General features: G+C 41.4%; 1 protein-coding gene across 2 annotated transcripts in view; it reads left to right on the top strand.

The window, feature by feature from the left end:
* The window catches only part of LOC115478225 (retinol dehydrogenase 12-like), a 72,067-nt gene extending 51,516 nt beyond the window's left edge, over nt 1-20,551 (top strand). For both annotated transcript variants that reach the window (XM_030215528.1, XM_030215527.1), the window contains 6 exons: nt 2,853-2,971; nt 10,274-10,429; nt 11,132-11,236; nt 17,524-17,733; nt 18,944-19,133; nt 20,251-20,551. In XM_030215528.1, coding sequence (XP_030071388.1) covers nt 2,853-2,971; nt 10,274-10,429; nt 11,132-11,236; nt 17,524-17,733; nt 18,944-19,133; nt 20,251-20,353 — 883 coding nt within the window. In that variant the 3' untranslated portion in view covers nt 20,354-20,551. The remainder of the gene's footprint in view (nt 1-2,852; nt 2,972-10,273; nt 10,430-11,131; nt 11,237-17,523; nt 17,734-18,943; nt 19,134-20,250) is intronic.
* Nucleotides 20,552-22,309: the final 1,758 nt, after the last annotated feature.

The following is a 22,309-nucleotide window of genomic DNA, read 5'->3' as shown; positions in this document are numbered from 1 at the left end:
GACTTCCTGTTTCTGCGTAGGCAGGTCGCTCGCTGCAGAGAGAAGGCTTCCCGGCATGCGAAGGCAGCATGCTTACATTGCTAATGCTGCCAGCAGCCCGGAAGGTGGAAAGGTTGCAAGAGAGGGGGGGAGGGAAAGCAACACCAGACTTTGTGTGTGTGTGTGTGTGTGGTGGGGGGGGTGGTATGGAGGGAAAGCAACACCAGACTTTGTGGAGGGGGAGAGGGAGGGAATGTGACACCAGACCTTGGAGGGAGGGAGAGTGACACAGCCTTGCAAGGGGGAAAAGGAAGGAAGGGCATGGGGGTATAGGGCCTTGGAAGCAAAGGAATGAAACAGAGAAAAGGATGGAGCTGGGGACTGATAGGGTGATGAGATCCAGTGGATGGTAGATGAGGGCTAATAGGATGGGAATGGGGGCAAAGGAAGTGGGTGAAAGATGGGGAAAGATAGGGGGGTAGGAGACTGGCTATTAAGTGAGAGACAGAGGGAGCAACGGTAAAAGCTAGTAGGTAGATGAGAAGTGAAACAGAGACTAAAAAGTGAGAGGGGGATAAACACACACAAGGGGGGGGGGGGGGCGGACGGACATGAAATGAAAGGTCATTGCCAGACTGATGTAGAGAAGAAGCAAAGAGGAGAGAGAAGAAATGGAAACGCCAACATGGAAAAGAATTTAGAGAAGACTGACACATGGAATGTGGAAAAGAGACTGGGACCAGCCCAATTAGAAAAATAAAGTGCTTGGACAACAAAGGTAGAAAAGAAATATTTTTATTGAATACTTTTTAAGGACTGAGATGTGCCTGCTTTGCAAAATGACTAAATCAAATATATCCCAAACTGTTATTTCAACGAGTATGCAACCTCTAATACTCTATATATCAAAGCATACTACTAGAGCTATAATAGTAGAAAGATTGATCTATCTCGGTTCTGGGTGGTGACTCTGCGCTAATTACTCCAAATTAGTATAGAGATGTCCTCAGAGATGATTAACTCACCCAAGTAAGGCACTATATAAAAGCGCCTTTAAGGGTGAACGGGTGTCTCAATCACAGGACTTCTCTATTAATATTTTTTATCAAAAACATTTTTTCAAAATCAAAACACCCAAATGTAAACTTGACATCAATCACTAACGAAACCTTCACAAATCTCAGAACCAATTAAATCAATCTTAATACTGGCTCTGAGATTTGTGAAGGTTTCGTTAGTGATTGATTGAGACACCTGTTCACCCTTAAAGGCGCTTTTATATAGTGCCTTACTTGGGTGAGTTAATCATCTCTGAGGACATCTCTGTACTAATTTAGAGTAATTAGCGCAGAGTCACCACCCAGAACCGAGATAGATCAATCTTTCTACTATTATAGCTCTAGTAGCATGCTTTTGATATATAGAGTGCTTTGCAAAATGTACATCTTTTTCAATTTTTGTATTTTGCAGAGTGCAGAAGAAAATACATTTCTGTTTTCTCTTTTACCAGTGTTTACCTGGCTTTCTTGAGGGAGATCTTATTTCAGTTTTTCTGTGATTCTCTGTTTTGTATAGTGAGAAAAGAATTAAATGTGCTTGGAGCTGTAGAATGATTAAAACAAATTATTGCTTGCTGTGTGAATGAATATTTAATTATTGCTTGCCAGACCAGTCCAGTATTATTGCATTTTAAGGGCATTTGTTTTAATTCATTTATGCAATCCTTACATTATTATTACTATTATTATTATTACTAGTAAAAAAGGCCCGTTTCTGGATCAAATGAAACGGGCGCTAGCAATGTTTTCCTCCCCAACACCCCCTCCCTCCCTCCCTACCCACCGGTTCGTCGTTCTGAAGCCACTGACGCCATGTGAACTCACCTTCATCTGCTTCTTGGTTTTGAAGCCACTGACGCCATTGCCCCGCCCTCGATGCATGATGCCATTGTTCCGCCCTTGACGTCATCACGTTTGACGCGAGGGCGGGGCCCAGTGACATGGTGCTTTCGGTGGCTTCACCACCATGAACCCTTCATTACGGAAGTGACGACAGTGTCCTCAGAACGTTGAGGTTGTGTTTTATTATATTATTATTATTATTAACATTTGTATAGCGCTACTAGACGCATGCAGCGCTGAACACCTGATATAGAGAGACACTCCCTGCTCAATAGAGCTTACAATCTAAAAATTAATACAGACAGACAAGACAATTAAGATGCACATGATTTTGCTTTTTAAACTCAAAGGTAAATTTTAAGGGTGGTTAAACAGTGAGGCTTCTGTGGATAGGGACAGAGTTCGCAGGGACGGGGACAGACTTTGTCCCTGCGTCATTCTCTAGTGTTCTAGTGTACACCAGTTCCTCCTTGCAGGAATGTGGTGGGAATAAGGAGTTAGCTTGCTTTTGTAGTATGCAGGCTTCAGCAGTAGATGTCGCAGAAAAAACTCCATTGTTGCGTAGGTTTTATTTTTTTTTTTTTTGTCTTTTTATGTTTCAACAATTTTTTTTAGAAATATCTACATAATAACAAGCATTTACTTTCACAGGATACATACAGTTAAGTTCCACATCATTTACTCTGTCTTATTACAAGATGTACTGCCAAAATCCCCAAAGTGATGTGATTCCCCCTTCTACTTAAACTTCTTATTTTCATTCCCTTACCCTTGTCCTCTCCTCCCCTAATCCCCTCCTTCCTATCTCCCTCCCAGTAACCCCTACATGCCCAAACCCAATTCTGTCAGCGTATAGTATATTATTATAAAGTATTAACAATAAGACTGCGTCCTTTCTGTGTCATTTTGTTGCGTAGGTTTTAATTAAAAATCTTAGGTGGTTCTTAGGTTTTTATTATGTTTTTCTTCCAGGCGGTATGTTGCAGGACCAGCATGCAAGTCTAATGCAAAGCTCCATGGCAAGGTGGTGATCATTACAGGTGCAAACACTGGTATTGGGAAGGAGACTGCAAGAGACCTCGCCCAGAGAGGCAAGTGCACTACCTTGAGATGGATTATGAGTTCCTTGGAGGCTGGGGGGCTACCTAAGCCATAAACCTAGTACTTCTTTACCCCTAATCTGACTCTATAGGGATCCCCCTTCTATATTTATAACTACTACTACTTATTTCTGTAGCCCTACTAGACATATACAGCACTGTACACTAAACACGTATGAGACAGTCCCTGCGCGACAGATCATACAAACAGGACAAGTAAGGAATTAACTTGCAATCTATTTAACACAGACAAACAAGACAAATAAGGGAATAGTGAGTTACATCTGTCCCCCTGCTCTTTGTTTTGAGATGCTGTGCACAACACTGGAGGTGCAATAGTACAATCGATCAATGTAAAGGTGTTATAACTTGGTTTTTATTTTCTTTTAAGGTTGTTTGCCTTTGACCTTTCTTTTGCACATTGAAATCAAGATTTAAATGATTCATCATAAACTGACGACCTGTAGCAGAATTCAAATTTATTGGCATCTGAGAGGGGCCATAATCTGTTCAGTTTCCCATGAACTGAGTGGAAATTGCATCACATTTCACACTGACTATCCAAGCTGGGATTTGAACCAGAAGCATATATGTGAATGGCTAAAAGCTGCGTCTGTCTGAGCCACCTCATTCTTAAATGTGACAGTATAATGCAGAATGACTCCAAGATCCTTTTTCCTAATATGGTACCCGGTATAGTGTACACATAGGAAACTCTTACCTTACATTTATCACATTACGCATCACGTGTCACTTAGGTGCCAGTTCCCCAGTCCTCCTGAAGTTTTATTGTCTGCTTGTATTAGTTATGTTTTAATTGCTTTGAATAGCTTTTATCATCTGCAACTTTGCTTTTTCTCCCATAGAAGTAAATGAAGTTAAAGCTTTACTTTCATTTCAACCCCTGAAGTAAAGTGAAGATGTGTGTGCCAGTGCAGCAAAGTGTGCTAAACAATTAGAAGTAATTACTTTTGCTTGGAACAATGCTAAAATTAGGTTGCTCATTTATTTCCCGCTTAGCACAGATTTTGTTTGTGCATTAATGTAGGAGTGCTGTTACTAAGTTGCAGTTAAAAAATAAAAAAATAAAAAGTCCCTAACGCCACAAGGCTTTTTCTTGTGTGCTAAGGCCATTTTTACTGTAGCTGGAAAATGGTTGACTTTCTATTAATGGCCATGTGCTAATGTTGTCATTAAAAAAAAAAATTGTGTGATCACTTACCAACACCTGTTTTGTAGGCAAAAGAACTCGTGCGTTAATTCTCTGCTAACCACTTAGCACACAGTAATGTAGCTGTTATAACTGATTAGAGCAGGGATACCCACTCATCACCCCTTGACATACCCCCTTTAACAAAATATTATTAGCACTGCAGATAGTAAAAGGACCCCATAGTTCTTTACTTTGGCCTGCAAGCCATATTTATTCATATGCCTAGTTATTCCATCCTTAACAATGGCACGAGTTCAGTCTTACCTGTAGTAAGGTCCTAGGATCACAGATGGAGCATTTTGTTTTCTTTCTCAAAACAGGTGTTACACTTTTCACTATCCTCGCTATTCTCTTATCTAGTAAAGGGCTGTGTTTGTTTTTTAGTGATTATGTATTTTGGAATAGCAAATTTCAGAATTGTGGGGTTTATAGCAGCATATCACCAGGCCTTGATGGTATTTAGTTTGTCATCATTTGTTGAGCATATAACCATACCTTACATCTTCTGCAGTGAAAATAGCACAAAAATCGTTTTATCTTTCTTTTTATGTAGCCTTTTCTCTCTGAGTGCCCCTTTAACACCTTATCTAATAGACCAGCTGATGCCGTATTGAATTTTGAGGTACCTGAAAAGGTTGGGGAGGGGGTGGGGTTTACTTCAGGCAGCAGCCCGAGAACCAGGGTAACTAGGTTAAATTCCCACTGCATCTCCTTGTGACTCTGAGCAAGTCACTTAACCCTCCATTGCCACAAGTATAAAATAACTACCTGTATATAATATGTAAATTGCTTAACCCTCCATTGCCTCAAGTACAAAATAACTACCTGTATATAATATGTAAATTGCTTTGTAACCACAGAAAGGCATTATTATCAAATCCCATACCCTTATTAAAGTTTTTACATCTAACTTGCCATATGCTTGTGTGTTTTTGTTTTTTTTAATTCTCATTTGGATCTGTTCTCTATTTTTGTAAAGGCTGTCTTTTTTTGGTTCTAATATTTCACATTTAATTTTTGTTTGCTATACTGCAAAATCATTAATAACTTAGTAACATAGTGATGGCAGATAAAGACCTTAATGATCCATCCAGTCCGCCCAACTGTCACACTCAGTATCAATTCATAGTTAAATTAACAATGAACATGATCCAAAGTACTTGATCATGGTCTTTCTTTGGGACATAGACCATATAAGTCCACCTGGCCCTGTCCTTACATTCCAACTACTGGAGTTGCTGTCGAAGTCCACTCCAGCCTATCTGTGTTGTCATTTGGGGAACACAGACCATAAGTCTGCCCGGCACTGTCCTCTGGTTCCAGCCAGTGAAGTTGCTGTCGAAGCCCTTTCCAGCCCATCCTAAACCAAATTGCCATATTCAGGACATAGCCTGTACAAGTCTGGTGAGCACTGGCCCTAGATCATCACAGCCGGAGTCATCATTTGACACATCCAACCATTTAAGTTTAGGGTTTTTTTTTTTTGTTTTTTTTTTAATAACGTTCATTTCTAATTAGAGATCCTCTGTGTTCATTCCACACCATTCTGAATTCTGTCACTGTTTTGTCTCTACCACCTACCTCAGGAGGGCGTTTGAGGCTTCGAACACCCTCTCTGTGAAAAAGAATTTCATGACATTACTGCTAAGTCTACCGCTCCACAACCTCAATTCATGTCCTCTAGTTTTAACGTTTTCCCTTCTCTGGAAGAGGTTTGTTTCTATATTAGTATTTAAACATCTGTATCGTATCTCCCTTGTCCCTTTCCTCTAGGGTATACATATTCAGATTTTCCAGTCTCTTGTCATACATCTTTTGGCGCAAGCCCCATATCATTTTTTGTCACCTTCTGGACCACTTCTAGTCTTTTTACATCTTTAGCAAGGTACAGCCTCCAAAATTGAACACAATACTCCCAGGTGGGGCCTCACCAGCGACTTGTACAGAGGCATCAACACCTCCTTTCTTCTGGTTCTGCCTCTCTCAATGTACCCTAGCATCTTTCTGGCTACTGCCACCGCCTTGTCATACTGTTTTTTTTGTTACATTAAGATCCTCGGACACCATCATCCCAAGGTCCCTCTCCCTGTCTGTGCATATCAGCCTCTCACCTCCCAGGACATAATTTAAAATTAAATATCTAAGCAGTTTACATTTTAATTAAAATGTTTAGGATAAAAAATGTGTCTAGAAACATAAGGTATATAGTTTGGGAACATACTTACAACTAAGATACATTAGGATGGAAGGGCGTGATAAAGATAATCGGAGACCGTGGTGAAGATGAAGTCGCAGTGAAGCAACAGAAGAGTGGGAAATAAACCAGGCAATCCAGAGACACACGAGGAGAATTCAGTTGATTTGGAACACTTTATTGGTGAAGACTCAACACAGTACCGTTGAAGTCACATCGGGACTTGTTTAAAATACGTCTTGAAGTGCTTTAAAATTCTTTAGTGAGAGCTCCTTCCGAAGATCAACACTAGAGTGCATTGATGCTAAAATGAGCATTTCTAGTTAAATGAGAGCTTACTTGAAGGTGGGTCGGGATCACAAGCCTGCCTTGGGAAATGGAACATAAATCCCTTGATGGGGTACATGGTACGAGAAAGCTAAACGGGAAAGATGGAGTTCCAGAGTAGAGTATTTGCGGGGTCCTTTTTACAAAGGTTCACTAGCATTTTTAGTGTGCGTGTTAAATATGTATTATGCACTATACCAGTGATGGGCAACCTTTTGAGCTTGGTGTGTCAAAATTCGCCAAAAAAACCGAGCATAACTCGGGTGGTGTGTCACTTCGAGAAAAAAAACCATAATTTCGCAATATTTATAGTTTAAATAACAAAATGTATAATTGTAATATATAACTGTATTTAATAAACCAAAACCTAATTATTTAACTTACCTGCTTAGTGACTTCTTTGTTCATCTGTCAGTCGGTTTCTTTTGTTGGTCTTGATATTATTTAACTTGTGTGGGGTGCCGTGAACTAAGATAAGTGAGGGGGAGGGGGAATTCTTTAACTAATCTGCCTATTAGTGACTTTTTTGTTGCTGAATTTCATTGGCTAAATCTTCAATTTAAGGTTGGTATTTTGTACACTTCAAGCCCAAGCAAGCGCTGCTAACTTCATCTTTCAATCTGTTTCTTTTGTTGGTTTTGATATTATTTAACGCTGAGAATAAGGTTTCACAAAAGTACGTAGAGGGAAAAATTGTGAGTAAAGCCATTGCTATATTTTTCAGGGTGCTAAAAGTGTCTGGTAATCGGATCCAGGCACTCCAAATTTCCTGGTAACTCAGATATTCTCTTAATAATTGCATCTTTATTCTGCATATCGTGAAATAGAACTGGTGCACATCTTAGGAGAGTTTCTTTAATAAATCCTCCCTCACTGAGTGCTTTTCCATGCTGAGCTATGGAGTGAGCAATGCTCAAACTTGCAGATGTTAAATTTGTAGAACCTTTTACAAATGTAAGGATGGAATTAGATTGGCTCTTATAAAAGTGTAGCTGCCTGGAAATGTATTCCTTCCTTTCATTCTCACTTTTTTTCAAGAGCTGGGAACGATTAGTTTCAAAATGTCTATTTATATTCCACGTTCTGCTTACTACCGTTTCAGTACATAGAACGCAAAATGATCTGCCATTTTTTTCTATAATGCCGTACATCTCGGTCCATGTCTCTTGAAAGGGTCGGCTGCTGCTACTACCACTTCCTTTACTTAACCTTGGTTTTTTATTTTTTGGGTTCTCCATCAGGGGGGCAGTGACAGAAGATAGAATTATAGATAGCCTGTTAGCTCTGCAGGCAATTAGGGGTTAACTAGCCTAACTGATCACCTTATGTAAATTAAGATGGCTGCCGCTATTTCTAATGGCGGGAAACGGCACCCATAGCACATGCCCTCGCCTCTCCCAGCCTCCCCCTCACCTATCTCAGTAATGATGGTCAATTAGAAATCCACGACACTCCAGAACAGTAGATTGGATGATGGTTGCTGTGGTTATGTGGTTGCTGGTAATGGCGATCACAGGGCCCTCAGAGATGTGTCCCCCACGGCATTCCGCTGCTCTCTGCTCCGCCGGCCGGAAGTGAGGTCAAACGGCCGTGCAGGAGTCGGGGCAGAAGGAGCAGCAGGGAGGGAACGAGCGGAGGACTCTGAGGGAGCCAATAGGAGCGCACACGGGTAAACATGCACCGGGGGTGTGTGATTTTGCCGGGGGGGGGGGGGGGAGGTCACGCTGCACCTTGGGGGGGGGGGGGTGTATCGGCGATCCGCCCGGGTGTCAGCAAGGAATGCCGCTGCTTCTCCATATGCGGCCGCGTGTCATCGAAAATGGCTACGTGTGTCAGTACTGACACGTGTGTCATAGGTTCGCCATCAGGGCACTATACGCTAGAGACTGCCATATATTCCTATGGGCGTCTCTAGTGTTTAGTGTGCGCTAATCATTAGCATATGCTAAAAACTCTAGCATACCTTTGTAAAAGGATCCCTTGATGGGTAAGAATTAGAATTTTAAACATGATGTGATAGAAAATTGGGAACTAACAAGAGGTTGGACACGCTTGTCATATTTCTTATCTCTGTATAATAGTTTAACCGCGGTATTTTGAATAACTTGTAACCTACGCAGTTGATACTGCGGTAGGCCTTGCAGTAAGAAATTGTAACAATCAAGCCTTCAGATGACAAGATCGTGAATGAGCAAGCGAATTGAATGGTAATCAAGAAGAGGACGTACAGCATTTATTTGACAGCGTATAAAATGATTTCTGAATGACTATGGAAACATGAGTTGAGAATTTAAGGTGTTTATAGTGACCGCTAGCCTCTCGGAGAACAATTAAACCTGCTAGCAGAAGTTTGGTTCCTCTACCTTTTAACTTCACAAGTTTCTTTGGGTTCCTTTTTAACCAGTTTCTTCTTGGTCTCTTTTGAAGGTTGTCACGGAACGCCTAGCCACCCGCTTGGGGTTACCCCGTGGCCACTTAAGAGGGTCTATCCACAGCACAGCTAGGGTTCACCTGCACCTGCCGCTTGTGCTCTACACCCGTGGCGTAGCTATGGGGGGCCTAGGCCCCCCAAACTGGATCTGTGCCCCTGATTTGGCTGATGGGGTTCCCCGACCCCTGCCAGCTGAAGCGTTTTTTTTCCAGCACTGGTCTCCCGCGCAGCCACATTTCCTGCCATGCTTTCTCTCTTTCCCCCTCACATCCTGCACACTTATTTTAGTGAAACTGAGCATGTGCGCATGCTCAATTTTAATTGAAACGAGTGTGCAGGATGTGACATGAGAAGAGCGCAGGGCAGGAAATGCTGCTGCACCGGAGACCAGCGCTGGAAAATGTGCTTCTGCTGGCAGGGGTTGGGGACCCCCGCAAGCCAAGGCATGTGCGGCGGCAGCAGTTCTTCAGCTGGCAGGGGTTTTTTGGTTTTCTAAAAAAATTGGTCACATTTTTGCAACCTATACAATAGGGTTGTACCGAATATTTCTGTTCAGTTCGGCTGAATAGTGATTTCAATTCGAATACAAATAATCTGGGGTTCTACTGTGCTAAATCCTACTGAAATAAACACTTGCATCTCTGCTTTCACTTTGCTTCTTTTATTATTTGTTATGTTAAAGCTTAATGCCCATTATTCATATTCGGTATTTGTATTCTGCCGAATAGTAAAATGTGCTATTTGTTACACCTCTAATACACAGTATATAGCCAGTGGTGAGATGGGATATGTAAGTAGAGCTTTCAGCCACAGTATTTCTGCAGGACTGAAATTTAAGATTTGGAATGAAGGAATACATTTTAGTTTTGCTTACTTACTGAATTGTATAAAACATTTTGCTAGTAATTCTGCTTTATTACATAAAACTCCCCAAATGTTAAAATTTTGTAGTAATGGAAATATATTCTGCACTCTTGATCCTTAAAAGAAATGGGCCCTCATATGTTGGGGGACTGGTCTTGAGCTGCTGTTCCCACATTAAGCATTGCTGTATGGCTGCTGTCCTCCTCTCTGTAATGTCTCCCCTGCATAGTCACTGAAGCCCTCGCATACGTTCTGCCTCTCTAGGTGCACGAGTAATTGTTGCCTGCAGGGACATATTGAAGGGGGAAGCAGCAGCCTGCGAGATTCGGGCTACCACAGGAAATGAGCAGGTGGTTGTCAGGAAATTGGACCTTGCCGATACCAAGTCTATCAAGGAATTTGCTGAAAAGATCCAGCAAGGTAATGGTACCTGTCTAAAGTGGCTCGTCCCAGTTCCAATAATACTACTCCATGTCTGCGTGCAGGATCTGTTCTTGTATGTGACTGTCTGCTGCTTGGGCTGGGGAAGAGCAGGGGAATCCAGTGCTGGCTCTGATGTGAGACGTATGTTGTCTCCTGAGTTCTACTGCTGTGTTTGAACTACTTAAGGCAGTGGTTCCCAAACCTGGTCCTGGAGGCACCCCAGCTATTCAGGTTTTCAGGATACCCACAATGAATATTCATGAGACAGATTTGCACACAGTGGAGGCAGTTAATGTAAATCTTTCTCATGAGTTCATTGTGGATATCCTGAAAACCTGACTGGCTGGGGTACCTTTAGGGACCAGTAACTTTAAGGGAATGCCAGATTTATCAAGTCTGTCTAGTGTTGAATTCCCCAGACCCTGCTGGGAGCTAAGACATTTAAAATGTATTTCATTTGCAATGCATAGAATTGAAACGAGCCCTGATCAGGCTGGGGGATAAAGGAGGAGAGGAAAAGGCCTTCAAACAAGGCCAACTGATCTGTGCTTTTCTTGTAAGCATTTCATCCTTTGATTTCTCTACATTCGCTTGCCTGTCACCTCTTCATACACTGATGGACTCCTACCACCCTTGTTTTTAAAGCTAGATTTGTTGTGTATGTTTTTGTATGTTTGCACAAATCTATTTTCTTTCTAGAAGAAAAGCAGATTCATATCCTCATCAACAATGCGGGAGTCATGATGTGTCCATATTCCAAGACTGCCGATGGATTTGAAATGCAGCTAGGAGTAAATCATTTGGGTAAGGTTACTGCCAAAAAATGTGAATGGGATGGAAACGTATGTGCCATGACAGCAAAACAAGAAGGGAGAAACATCTGAGGCAGTAAGGTAATCAGGACAGGGGAATGCTGAGAGGAATAAGTTTTTTTTTATTTTGGGTTTTGCTGGGTTCTTGAAGCCTGGATTGGCTGCTGTCGGAGACAGGATGCTGGGCTTGATGGACCCTTGGTCCTTTCCCAGTATGGCGGAGCTTATGACTGCAGTGCCAGGAAAATGAGTGAAAAGTGAGACCTTGATTTGCAAATCTGCACACACAAAATTACATAGTGAAGATTGTTGGTCACTGCATTTGAGAGGTGGCAGCCACTAGATAAATAACCCTTTATAGTGACCAGGAGGTGAAGCTTGCTTGAGTAAGCACAGCCTTGACATTTTGTTATCAGTAACACAAAGTTCTGTCTGATAATATTTGGGATGGCCTTACTTTAATTATATACGAGGCTCATAGCTTTTGATAGGGGAGTATGAGTTGTTCATTCTGCTGTGAAGTGACTATCCAAGGGATTATTGTCTACAAGGAAATATTCCATATTTTTTGTTTTATTTTAAAAATGAATCACTAGGTAAATATCCTTGAACTTTAATGCAAAATAAAAGGAAGATGGAAATGGAATGAAATATAAAAATGGGACATGCAGGTTACAATTTTATTGTACATTGAGATCAGAGCTGTAAACAGATACCCTGAAAACTGTATCAGGAGTTTGTAAAAGGATGCTGGCAGTAGAATTTTTTATTTTATTGTGTGTTTTATATGTATACAGTTCAGTATTGAACAAAACCATGTTGTGCAGAGAAAAGCTACACTGGCTTCCACTTAAAGAACGCATCACGTTCAAAACGTGCACCCTAGTTCACAAAATCATTCACGGAGACGCCCCAGCTTACATGTCAGACCTGATAGACTTACCACCCAGGAATGCTAAAAAATCATTCCGCACATTCCTTAATCTTCACTTCCCCAACTGTAAAGGTCTAAAATACAAACTAATGCATGCGTCAACCTTTTCCTACCTGAGCACACAATTCTGGAACGCGCTGCCGCGCAACTTAAAAACGATCTATGAACTAACTAACTTCCGCAAACTACTGAAGACCCATCTCTTTAACAAGGCATACCACAAAGATCAACAAATGTAAACTCCACACAGTTAACCAGAATTGTCTTATAACTTTTGCTTGTTACACTATTATCATGTTTTATCATTATCATGTTACCCAAGATCCTTCTGTAATACTAAATGTCTATTTTCTCATATATTTCCACCATTCATGATGTATTGTAGGCCACATTGAGCCTGCAAAGAGGTGGGAATTGTGGGATACAAATGCAATAAATAATAATAATAATAACTTACAATACAAAGGCAACTCTATTCTGTTCTCAAGCCCATACCCACCTTGTGACAGTGGAAGCTGTAACTTAGCAGTTGCAATCTGGGGGTTGGAGAAACTTTTTTTTTTTTTTTTTTAAATCCTTTTGAAGAAGCGAAGAGGATGCTGGTAAATGTGCCACAAAAGGAATGCAATTCAAAATATTTCACGTTTACTGATCATCTCCAAACAGTGTAAAATGATAGGGATGTATATTGTAGTTTTTTGGATCCCCGTTCTCTGTCCCCACACTTCTCAAACTTTCGTGTTGCTACTGCCAGCACTGATCAGCTGTACCTGTTGGTCTGTGCAGGTTACACCTCTCTATACCCTGTTGTGAAGATCATTTTTAATTTTGCCTTGATTCTTCCATATTCTGTGTTAGTCCCACACATTTTGAAAATTGTATTTATTTCAAACTTAATCGGCATTTAAAAAGGAGAGAGAGCAGCTTTTAAACTAGAACCTGGGGGAAGGCCGACAGTCGTTCAAAAACGCATGGTTCAGAACAAGGTATCACCAAAACAGGGAAGATAGGGTATCCTGATAGCAAGGTTGCAAAAGAGACCGTAGTAGATCAGGTGACCTTAAATAAAAATCAGACAAAGATTGCAAATCAACACTGTCAACTAATGAGCAAGATGTAAATAGGAACAAACAACATAGTTTGAAATGTCTGTATGTGAATGCCAGAAGCCTAAGAAATAAGATGGGAAGGTTAAAATATATTGCACTAAATGAAAAATTAGATATAATAGGCATCTCTGAGACCTGGTGGAAGAAGGCTAATCAGTGGGACACTGTCATATCAGGATACAAATTATATCGTAGTGATAGGGTGGATTGATTTGGTGGAGGGGTAGTTTTGTATGTTAAGGAGGGCCTTAAATAGATTGAAAATTCTGCAGGAAACAAAACACATCTTGGAATCCCTGTGGATTCAAATTCCATGTGTAAAGGGGAAAAGAATAGTGATAGGAGTGTACTACCGTCCACCTGGCCAGGATGAACAGACGGGTGTAGAAATGTTATCAGAAATTAGGGAGGCTCACAAACTGCGGAACACGATGATAATGGGTGAGTTCAATTACCTCGATATTTATTGGGTAAATATAACATCAGGGCATGCTAGGGAGGTAAAATTCCTCGACAAAATCAAGGACTGCTTTATGGAGCAGCTGGTACAGGATCCAACAAGAGAAGGAAAAATTCTAGACCTAGTCCTCAGTAGAGCGCATGATCTGGTGCAGGAGGTAATGGTGCTGGGGCCGCTTGATAACAGCGTTCATAATATGATCAGATTTGATATCTGCTTTGGCGTAAGTACATGTAGGAAATCCAATATGTTAGTGTTTAACTTTCAAAAACGGAGACTATGATAAAACAGTGAAAAAAATAACTTAGAGGAGCAGCTGCAAAGGTCAAAAATTTACCTTCCATTTTCTGTTTTTACTTGTCACTTTACCCACAGTGATAAGAGTTCTTTCTTGAGTTTCTTGTAATTTTTCATAATCCTCTTGCGATTTTTAACAACTTTGAATAACTTTGTGTTGTCAGCAAATTTAGCTACCTCACTATTTACTCCCATCTCTAGAACACTTTTTATAAATATGTTAAAAAGCAACGGTCCCAGCACAGACACCTGGGGAACCCCACTATCTACCCTTCTCCATTGAGAATACTGACCATTTAACCCTACTCTCTATCTTTTAACCAGTTTTTAATCCACAATAGGACACTACCTCCTATCCCATGACTTTCCAGTTTCCTCTGGAGTCTTTCATGAGGTACTTTGTCTAATGCCTTTTAAAAATCCAGATACACAATATTCTTGAGTTTTTGCTTTGTTATATTTTTAACATGGCACACTTTTTGCAAATTGTCAGCAGAATTATGTTTTAGCCAATTTTTACTAGTAAATTATGTACCTTTCAAAACTTCCGTTTTAACTCGCCACTTCAGAATATTTCATCCTTCCATTTAGCATATTCCCATCTCTTCTGTTTTTGATCAGAACATCTCGGATTCTGTTTTGGCTCTTATGACTTTCTCCTGTGATGTTTTTTAATCCGTACTTGCACACAGGTCAGTAACTATTCCTACTGTTTTCATTTAGTCTCTCCTTACACGTTTCTATAAGTTTAGTCCATTCAACATAATTCTTCATTCTATTTACAATTTAGCATATACTTTATCGTATTGAAATTATTTGTGGTCCATATCTAGATGTAAATAATTTGTCACTTTGATCATTTTATCATTTTATTATTTTGTCATTGTTTCAACAATATCAGCCTTTTTCTCGGAGGGTTTTGGCACTTTCGAATCGTGTTTTACCGAATATCAGCCGGGCTGCTGTGTTTTGGGCGGTCTGGAGTTTCTTTGTGAGTTGTTCTTTACATCCCGCATAGATTCTGTTGCAGTAGTCTGCATGGCTTAGTAACATTGATTGTATTAGGTTATGAAATATTTCCCTCGGGAAGAAAGGTTTTACATGTTTGAGTTTCCACATTGAGTGGAACATTTTCTTTTTAGTGGAGTTTACTTGCCTCTCAAGTGTAAGATTGCGGTCGATTGTAACGCCAAGTATTTTTACAAAGGTTTTAATGCATATTTTCATGTATATATTGTTTGACTCCTGATGCAGGCCCTCTGGCTGAAAAAAAGCGTTGTTAGTTGCTTTTGATTTCTCATTAAAACTTTATTTTTACTAAGATATTGTTTGCTCCAGTTTCTGGAATCCGTGGTTCTTTGTTCCCACTTTTCTTCTCTTGTCTAGTCTTTAAACAGTACAAGGGAATTTAATTATAAGTTCAATTGAAGTTGAGATTCCTGAGGCAGGCACATTGTGCACTGAAATGCAGGACTTTGTATACTGCCAAGTAACTGACAACAAGGTCCAAGTATTATTTTAAAGAAAAAAAAAGCTTGTTTATTTAGCAGTAGGTAAAAATAATAAAAATGTGAGAACAATGCACAAATGCTAGGGCTCATTGCTTTTCTTTAGGTAGATAGTTTAGAGGGAACACACTCCTTGTATCCTATATGCCCACAACTGTTAGACCACTTATATATCCCCAGTAGAACAAAATTGGAACAGTTTCAACCTGGCTAATGAGGCAGGTTCCTCCCTCATATGCTGGAGCAGGTGAGTTGAGCTGTTCTTTCCTCCTGGGACACCACTGTACTTCAGGTGCAGGGCTGGCAGGCACACTGTGAGGAGGTCCTCCTTGGGGAAGAGTCTGGGTAGTGCAGAGATGAACAGCGAGATGCTGTGGTTTTATGAGCTGTGTAAATCTGAGGCACTGGCAGCTCAGATCTGGGAGTCCAGTCTTCACTAGACAACCTCTCGCTTCCGAAGATAATCCTTATATTCAGTTATTGGAAGAAACTTGTGACCCCCAAAGGGATCTTTTGTTCCACATGTTCTGGCTCCATGAACCCCAAGAATGTCCTCTTTTGCTTCACTTTAGAAAGGCCTCTCACCCAGGCACCAAGTGTCTGTCTGGGGTATGGTCCTTGCCTTGGGTACAACAAAGCACAAGGATTACATCACTTAAGTAGGCCATGGGCACCTTATGGTCTGGCCAGTGGCCTTTGCAAATTCAGAGGTTATACTGAATTTAGTCCATGTATGTAGTGTGATAGGCTGTTGCAGGAGAATTTTAGCTAGCCAGGCTCTGTAGTGCTGGAGGCGGGGTCATACCCTTACACTTCCGATTTAAAAACAAACAAAAACCTTCAAGTGTGTTTGAAGGATCATTCTGCTGGGAAATAATTGGGTAAATGAGGTTAACAAATTGATATGATGTAGGATGTAATTGCAGTTGAGCGGGGCAAGAATAGGCCTTCAAGACCTTTCCCATGGTATCCAAAATGTTGGGATCTCTTCCTGGCGGTCCTGAGGACTATGATCTTATCTTTTGAATCTTGACTGCTGACTCTGACACCACAGTGTGATGAGGTAGTTGTGTGTGGCCTTTGTCAGACTGGACTCTATATTTGTAATGAATATATTTCAAGATATCTGGAACAGATAGGGGATTCCAGCAGATTTTCTCTTGGATATTATGGCGAACACTGTCAAATGTGGCAGCTGTTGGTTGTCAAGGTACATTCACAGATAAAATATTCCTTCAGAATCATGTCTCATGCCCTTGATATCTGGAACATCTTTGGAAGGTCCATCAAGCCCAGAATCCTGATTCCAACAGTGGCCAATCCAGTACCGGCATGATCTCAAAACAGTACAATACATTTTATGCTGCTTATCTTAGAAATAAGCAGTGCATTTTCCCCAAATCCATCTTAATAATGGCTTATGGACTTTTCTTTTAGGAAGCTAGCCCAACCTTTTTTAAAACCCCGCTAAGCTAACTGCTTTTACTACAGTCTCTGGCAACAAATTCCAGAATTAATTACATGTTGAGTGAAGTAATATTTTCTCTTTGTTTTCAATTGGGAAAAAGTAAACAAGCGATTCATGTCTAGCTGTTCACTCCACTCATTATTTTATAGACCTCTATCATATCTCCCCTCAGCTGTCCATGGACCGATGCAAAGCCATTATAACATCCTCATTTTAATCATTTAGCCAAAGTTGAATAAGTTACCCTTAGAAGTTTGCCTGTTTTGTTTAGGTTAATGGTCAGACCATGAAATATGGGATGGAAGGTTGGGATCCAGTTAGTGAGATTTTGTATTAGGTTCAGAGGTTGGTCTTTGTATCTTATTTGTTGTAATTGAGCAATGCACTTCTGGAGGAGGGCTGTAATAATTTTCAATTTTTCAATTAAAAAAAAAAAAAAAATGGTCAGACCAAAGAGTTAGCAACTATCTCCCTTATGGTTGCAAATTTTATTTTTTTTATAGGTCATTTCCTCCTCACCTTCTTGCTGCTGGACCATGTGAAGCAGTCTGCTCCTGCACGGATAGTAAATGTCTCATCCTTGGGTCACCGTTTGGGGAAAATCAAATTCAATGATCTACAGAGTGAGAAGAGCTATGATAGTGGCCTGGCATACTGCCAAAGCAAGGTGGCAAATGTACTTTTTACTCGGGAGCTTGCAAAGCGTTTGCAAGGTAAAAACTTTCTTTTGTTTCACGTTATACCCTCTTAAAGTGCCCTCTGTGCATATTGTATGTATGTATATTTTTATACATATGAACACACAACTACACCTGTATGTATAACTTATAGTTTCTTGTTGTATCTGTATAGGTGCTTGTGCCTCTTTTTCACATCAAACTATGGTCATTGCTACCTGGACTTCCTTTTCCTGTATTAAAGGCCAGGCTTGTTAGAAAGTTTAAATGGCCAGTTCAGGTCTACATTGGTCCCCCACTGGTCCACTACTCCCTCCCAGTCTACCAGGCTCATATCTACAGTGCAAAGTCACTGTAGAGATTCCAAATCCACTCTTGGCAGGTAATAACTGTGGAGGGCATCTGTTCTGGCTCCATTGAGGCTCCATGGGGAGGGGGCAAGGGTGGTGGTAACACCGAGACCCTGCCAGCTGTGTAAACACAGCTCCATTGTCCTAGAACCTAGGACCTTGTCCAGAGTGGTTCTAGAAATGGAAGAACTGAATACCAGAGCAGAGGCCTGGGAAGGATTAAATTGTTTTTAGGTATGGGAAGGAAATATAGGCATTTAGATATTTAAAAAAATGGAAAGAAAAGAGAGGGTCAAGTAACCACATGCACTTTGTACCTGTAACAAGTTAGGAAGTGGAAGGCTACTCATGATTTCTCTGTAAATGGGTGCAAAGACCATAGCGAAAATAGATGCAAAATGTGCACTGATGTAGGCTGTCTGAAATAAGAGGCCAACTGAATTTTGGTTTGTGGAGCCAAAACAAACACTTTGTGTTTTTGACCTGTTGCATTTTCGGCAGGATCCAAAACTTTATGCTGGGTCTCCTGTTTACTTCCTTGACCCCCCCCCCCCCCCTCCCCATTTCTAGTGAGTAGGTTGGGCAGAAGAGATACCCAGTTGCTCCAGTCCTGCCCATATTCTCTCCACTGTCAACATAGTTGCTGGGATATATAGCAGCAGTCTCAAGCTAGCCATTTTGAGATTGGAGCCAGCACAGGCAGGTGTGACTGGGGATCACACTAGCTTGTGCTGGCTGCTACCATGAGCAGCTGTTTTGGCAGCAGACAGGACAGGAGATTTGCTTCTGCCCTGTCTACCCACTAGATGTAGGTAGGCTGAGGGAGACTGAGGATGGTAGACTAAAGTGGGAAGAATAGGAAAACTAAATTTGGCTTCTTGCTGTCTTCATTCTAGGCACAGGTGTAACAGTCAATGCCCTGCACCCCGGCACCGTCACTACTGAGTTGACGAGGCATTCCTCCTCCCTGTTCACGTTAACTAGGCTTTTCTCATTCTTCCTCAAAACCCCTACAGAAGGAGCGCAGACCAGCATCTACTGCGCTGTAGCAGAGGAGCTGGACTCTGTGTCGGGAAAATATTTCAGGTTTGTACAGCAACAGGGTAAGAGAACCCTCTGTATTTTGAGTGATGAAATGAAAATCAGCCTTTTTTTTTTCCTGAATTTAAGAAATTACTTAGCAATTGATCAATTTTATTTTAGTTTTTTAAACCTTATTCTGTGCTGTAAGTCATAATAACAGAAAGGGACAGTGGCTTGCTATACTACTTTCTGTAGGTTATAAGGCAGTAGGGATCAGAGCATTTAGCTTGTGTTGGCTGTTAAGAACTTCTCATCTAACGAGGATGTCTTTTCTGTCTTTGTGGAAAGACTTCTTTTTTGAAACTGTCCAGGCTGTCCTAAATGCTGCTTCCTGCTTTCTTTAAGCAGGTTAGAGGGAATGGAGCAGCCATCTTTACTAGTTGCTAATGACTGCCCACCCCACCTTGTCAGAGGGCTTCCACATTGAATATGTACTTTTTAATTCCATGGAGGTAGAACATGTAAAAAATCTCATGCCTATTCATTGAGGTAGCCCTGACTTGCTGGGGGTTCTTTGAGGAATGGTTTGAAAACTATTATATTAAGATATATAAGATCACCTGCCTGAGGTTTATAAGCTTCTGTTTTCTGGGCAGGATATTTTAAATTAGAGTCTTATGTCTGTATGTTCTTGATACAAATAATGAAGCACCAACTCCAGTCTGTAAAAACAGATCAGGAGCAAGTTATCCAGCTTTGCTATGTGTGCATTATGATCGGTAGAAAGCTATGCAGAGTATGCCAACATAATGCAGTGCCAGCCTGGGCTTGACTTCTGTCTTCATGGCTGTTTGGCTCCCAGACACCAAAGTCTCATCTCCTTATGTAGGGCGAGATAGCCCTACCTCTCTATTGCCTTAAGTTTTGGCCTCTTGTAGAGAAACATTCCTGGAAATATTCATTTTCATAGCAATACGTGATAAGTAAAATTGCTCAATGACCTAGAAGAAGCAGCAGCTTTAAAGTCTTCAGTCAGTTTTGACTAACATTGATTGATTGCTATTTGACAGAGGTGGCTGGGCATATTCCCTGCTGGTCTGATTTAATGTTATTCACAACCCTTCTCCCTACTTTTCATCGTTTTTCCGTAATATGTGACCTGCTGTCTGTCATTTTGCAGTGACTGCAGCCCTGCTACTGTTTCTGCGGAAGGGCAGAATGATGAGGTGGGACAGAAGCTCTGGGCTGTCAGTTGTTCTCTTCTCGGAATCGAGTGGGACTGAATTCAGCTTGCGCTGCAGTATTGGGATTATCAGTAGGAGTTCAGCTTTCCATCCCTAGTAGAAGATATAGACTTGGCTATATGCCTTTTCTTCTATCAAGCATTGGTCTTTATATGCAAATGTGACACAGCTGCAAAAGCGGAGACTGCCAAAGTCTAGGATCAATGTCTATTTCAATGAAAGCAAAACAAACCTACATTGTAGTAAGATGTTAGATAAAAAGCACAATTTTTACTCAAGTTTTGTATGCTTTTCAGAGTTTCTAAAGAGTAGAAAGTCTGAAAGTCTTTTTGCTATTGTACAACTAAAGCTTGAAATTGAATTTACTATTAAATGTTCATTTAGTTTCTAATAATATCCTTTTCTGAAAACTTGATCAGTGTCCTTCTTGCTTGTGTAACTTTTTGATTGTTGTTTAAGACTGTAACTTTTCTATTTTGTTGTCCACTTTGAACATGATTTGTAGGGCTTTAATAGGATACCTGATCATAAGATAAAGCCCAATGCTTAATATCAAGGCACAATGCAGCAGCCAGCACTTAATAGTTAGATAAAACAGCTTCACATTAGCAAAGGGAGCAGGAGGCAGGTGCTTGCTGGCTGCAGTTGTAGTAGAGTAACACTACAGTTTTATGCTGAGAGTACTTCACCTTGATACTGTAGGCAGGGAGCGAGAGAACCTAGCCCTACCCAGTAGACCCATGCTGATGCTATAGGACAGTGATGGCGAACCTTTCAGAGACCAAGTGCCCAAACAGCAATCCAAAATCTAATTATTTATCGCAAAGTGCCAACAGGGCAATTTAACCACACACCCTGCCCTGCCCCCTGTTACATGTCTCCACCCCCTACCCTTACTACTGCCCTGGTGGTCTATGGGGGAGGAAAGAGCCCCCTCTTTCCTGCATGGAGCGCTACCCTGCATGCATCGTTCCTGTTGCTGATCTTAGCGCCGATTCAAAATGGCCACCGACAGTTGAAGTCTCATGAGGTCACGTCAACTCTCGGTGGCCATTTTGGATCAGCAACAGGAAGGATGCATGCAAGGTAGCAAAGAGAGGGCTCTTTCCTGCCCCGAAGGTGGAAGAGGTCACTAGACTACCAGGGCAGTAGTAAGGGGAAGCTAGCAATCTAGGCGCGCATGCCAACAGAGAGGGCTCTGCGTGCCCTAGGTTTGCCATCACTGCTTTAGGACATCAGGAAAAGGATACTGCCAACTCCAAAAATCTTACAGGAAAGTCTGTCTACAGCGGTGAAATACTGCTCTTTCAAAGAAATTAGTAGGAGACTAATGGCTCAGCTTAGGGATAATGGTGAAGCTACTGAGAAGAACTGAATGCAGTACTAGAAAAGTGGCTTCTTTTAAGATACAGATGTTTAAATAGAGGAGGATGTACCAAAAATAGTATAGCGTGAGTGCAACATGCAAAAATTTGTTAGGTCTTCAATTAAGTGGGTTTTTTTTTTTGTGCCGATATGGTGTACCGGTACCTTTTTTGTAGGTCCAGCGGTGTGCTGGAGCCGGCTCTCCTCCCTCCCCCCTCCCCCGAGCTAGCCTACAGGGTCCCTCCGAGTCAGTGGTGTACTCTGTGCCGCCAGACAACCCTCTTCTGCCACCCGACCGGTACCTGACCCAGCCTTTTAAAAAAATCTACGAAGCGGCGGCGCGGTGCCTCGCGTCTGAGTGTAAAAGAAGAAAAATTGCCTCGTCTGCCAGCCTTCCCTCACTGTGTCCCACCCTTGTGGAAATAGGAAGTTACATCAGAGGGCGGGACACAGTGAGGGAAGGCTGGCCGAGGCGATTTTTCTTTTTACATTCAGATGTGAGGCACCGTGCCGCCGCTTTGTAGTTTTTTTTTTTTTTTTTTTTAAGGTTGGGTCAGGTGCCGGCCGGGTGGCAGGAGCAGAGGGTCGTCTGGCGCCATGGAGCTGGTGGGGAGGGGGACTCAGGGGAGG

This window comes from Microcaecilia unicolor, chromosome 9 (genome assembly GCF_901765095.1).
Source record: "Microcaecilia unicolor chromosome 9, aMicUni1.1, whole genome shotgun sequence".
Classification (NCBI taxonomy): domain Eukaryota; kingdom Metazoa; phylum Chordata; class Amphibia; order Gymnophiona; family Siphonopidae; genus Microcaecilia; species Microcaecilia unicolor.
Note: the sequence above shows the minus strand (reverse complement) of the source record. Positions and strands in the feature narration are given on the sequence as shown.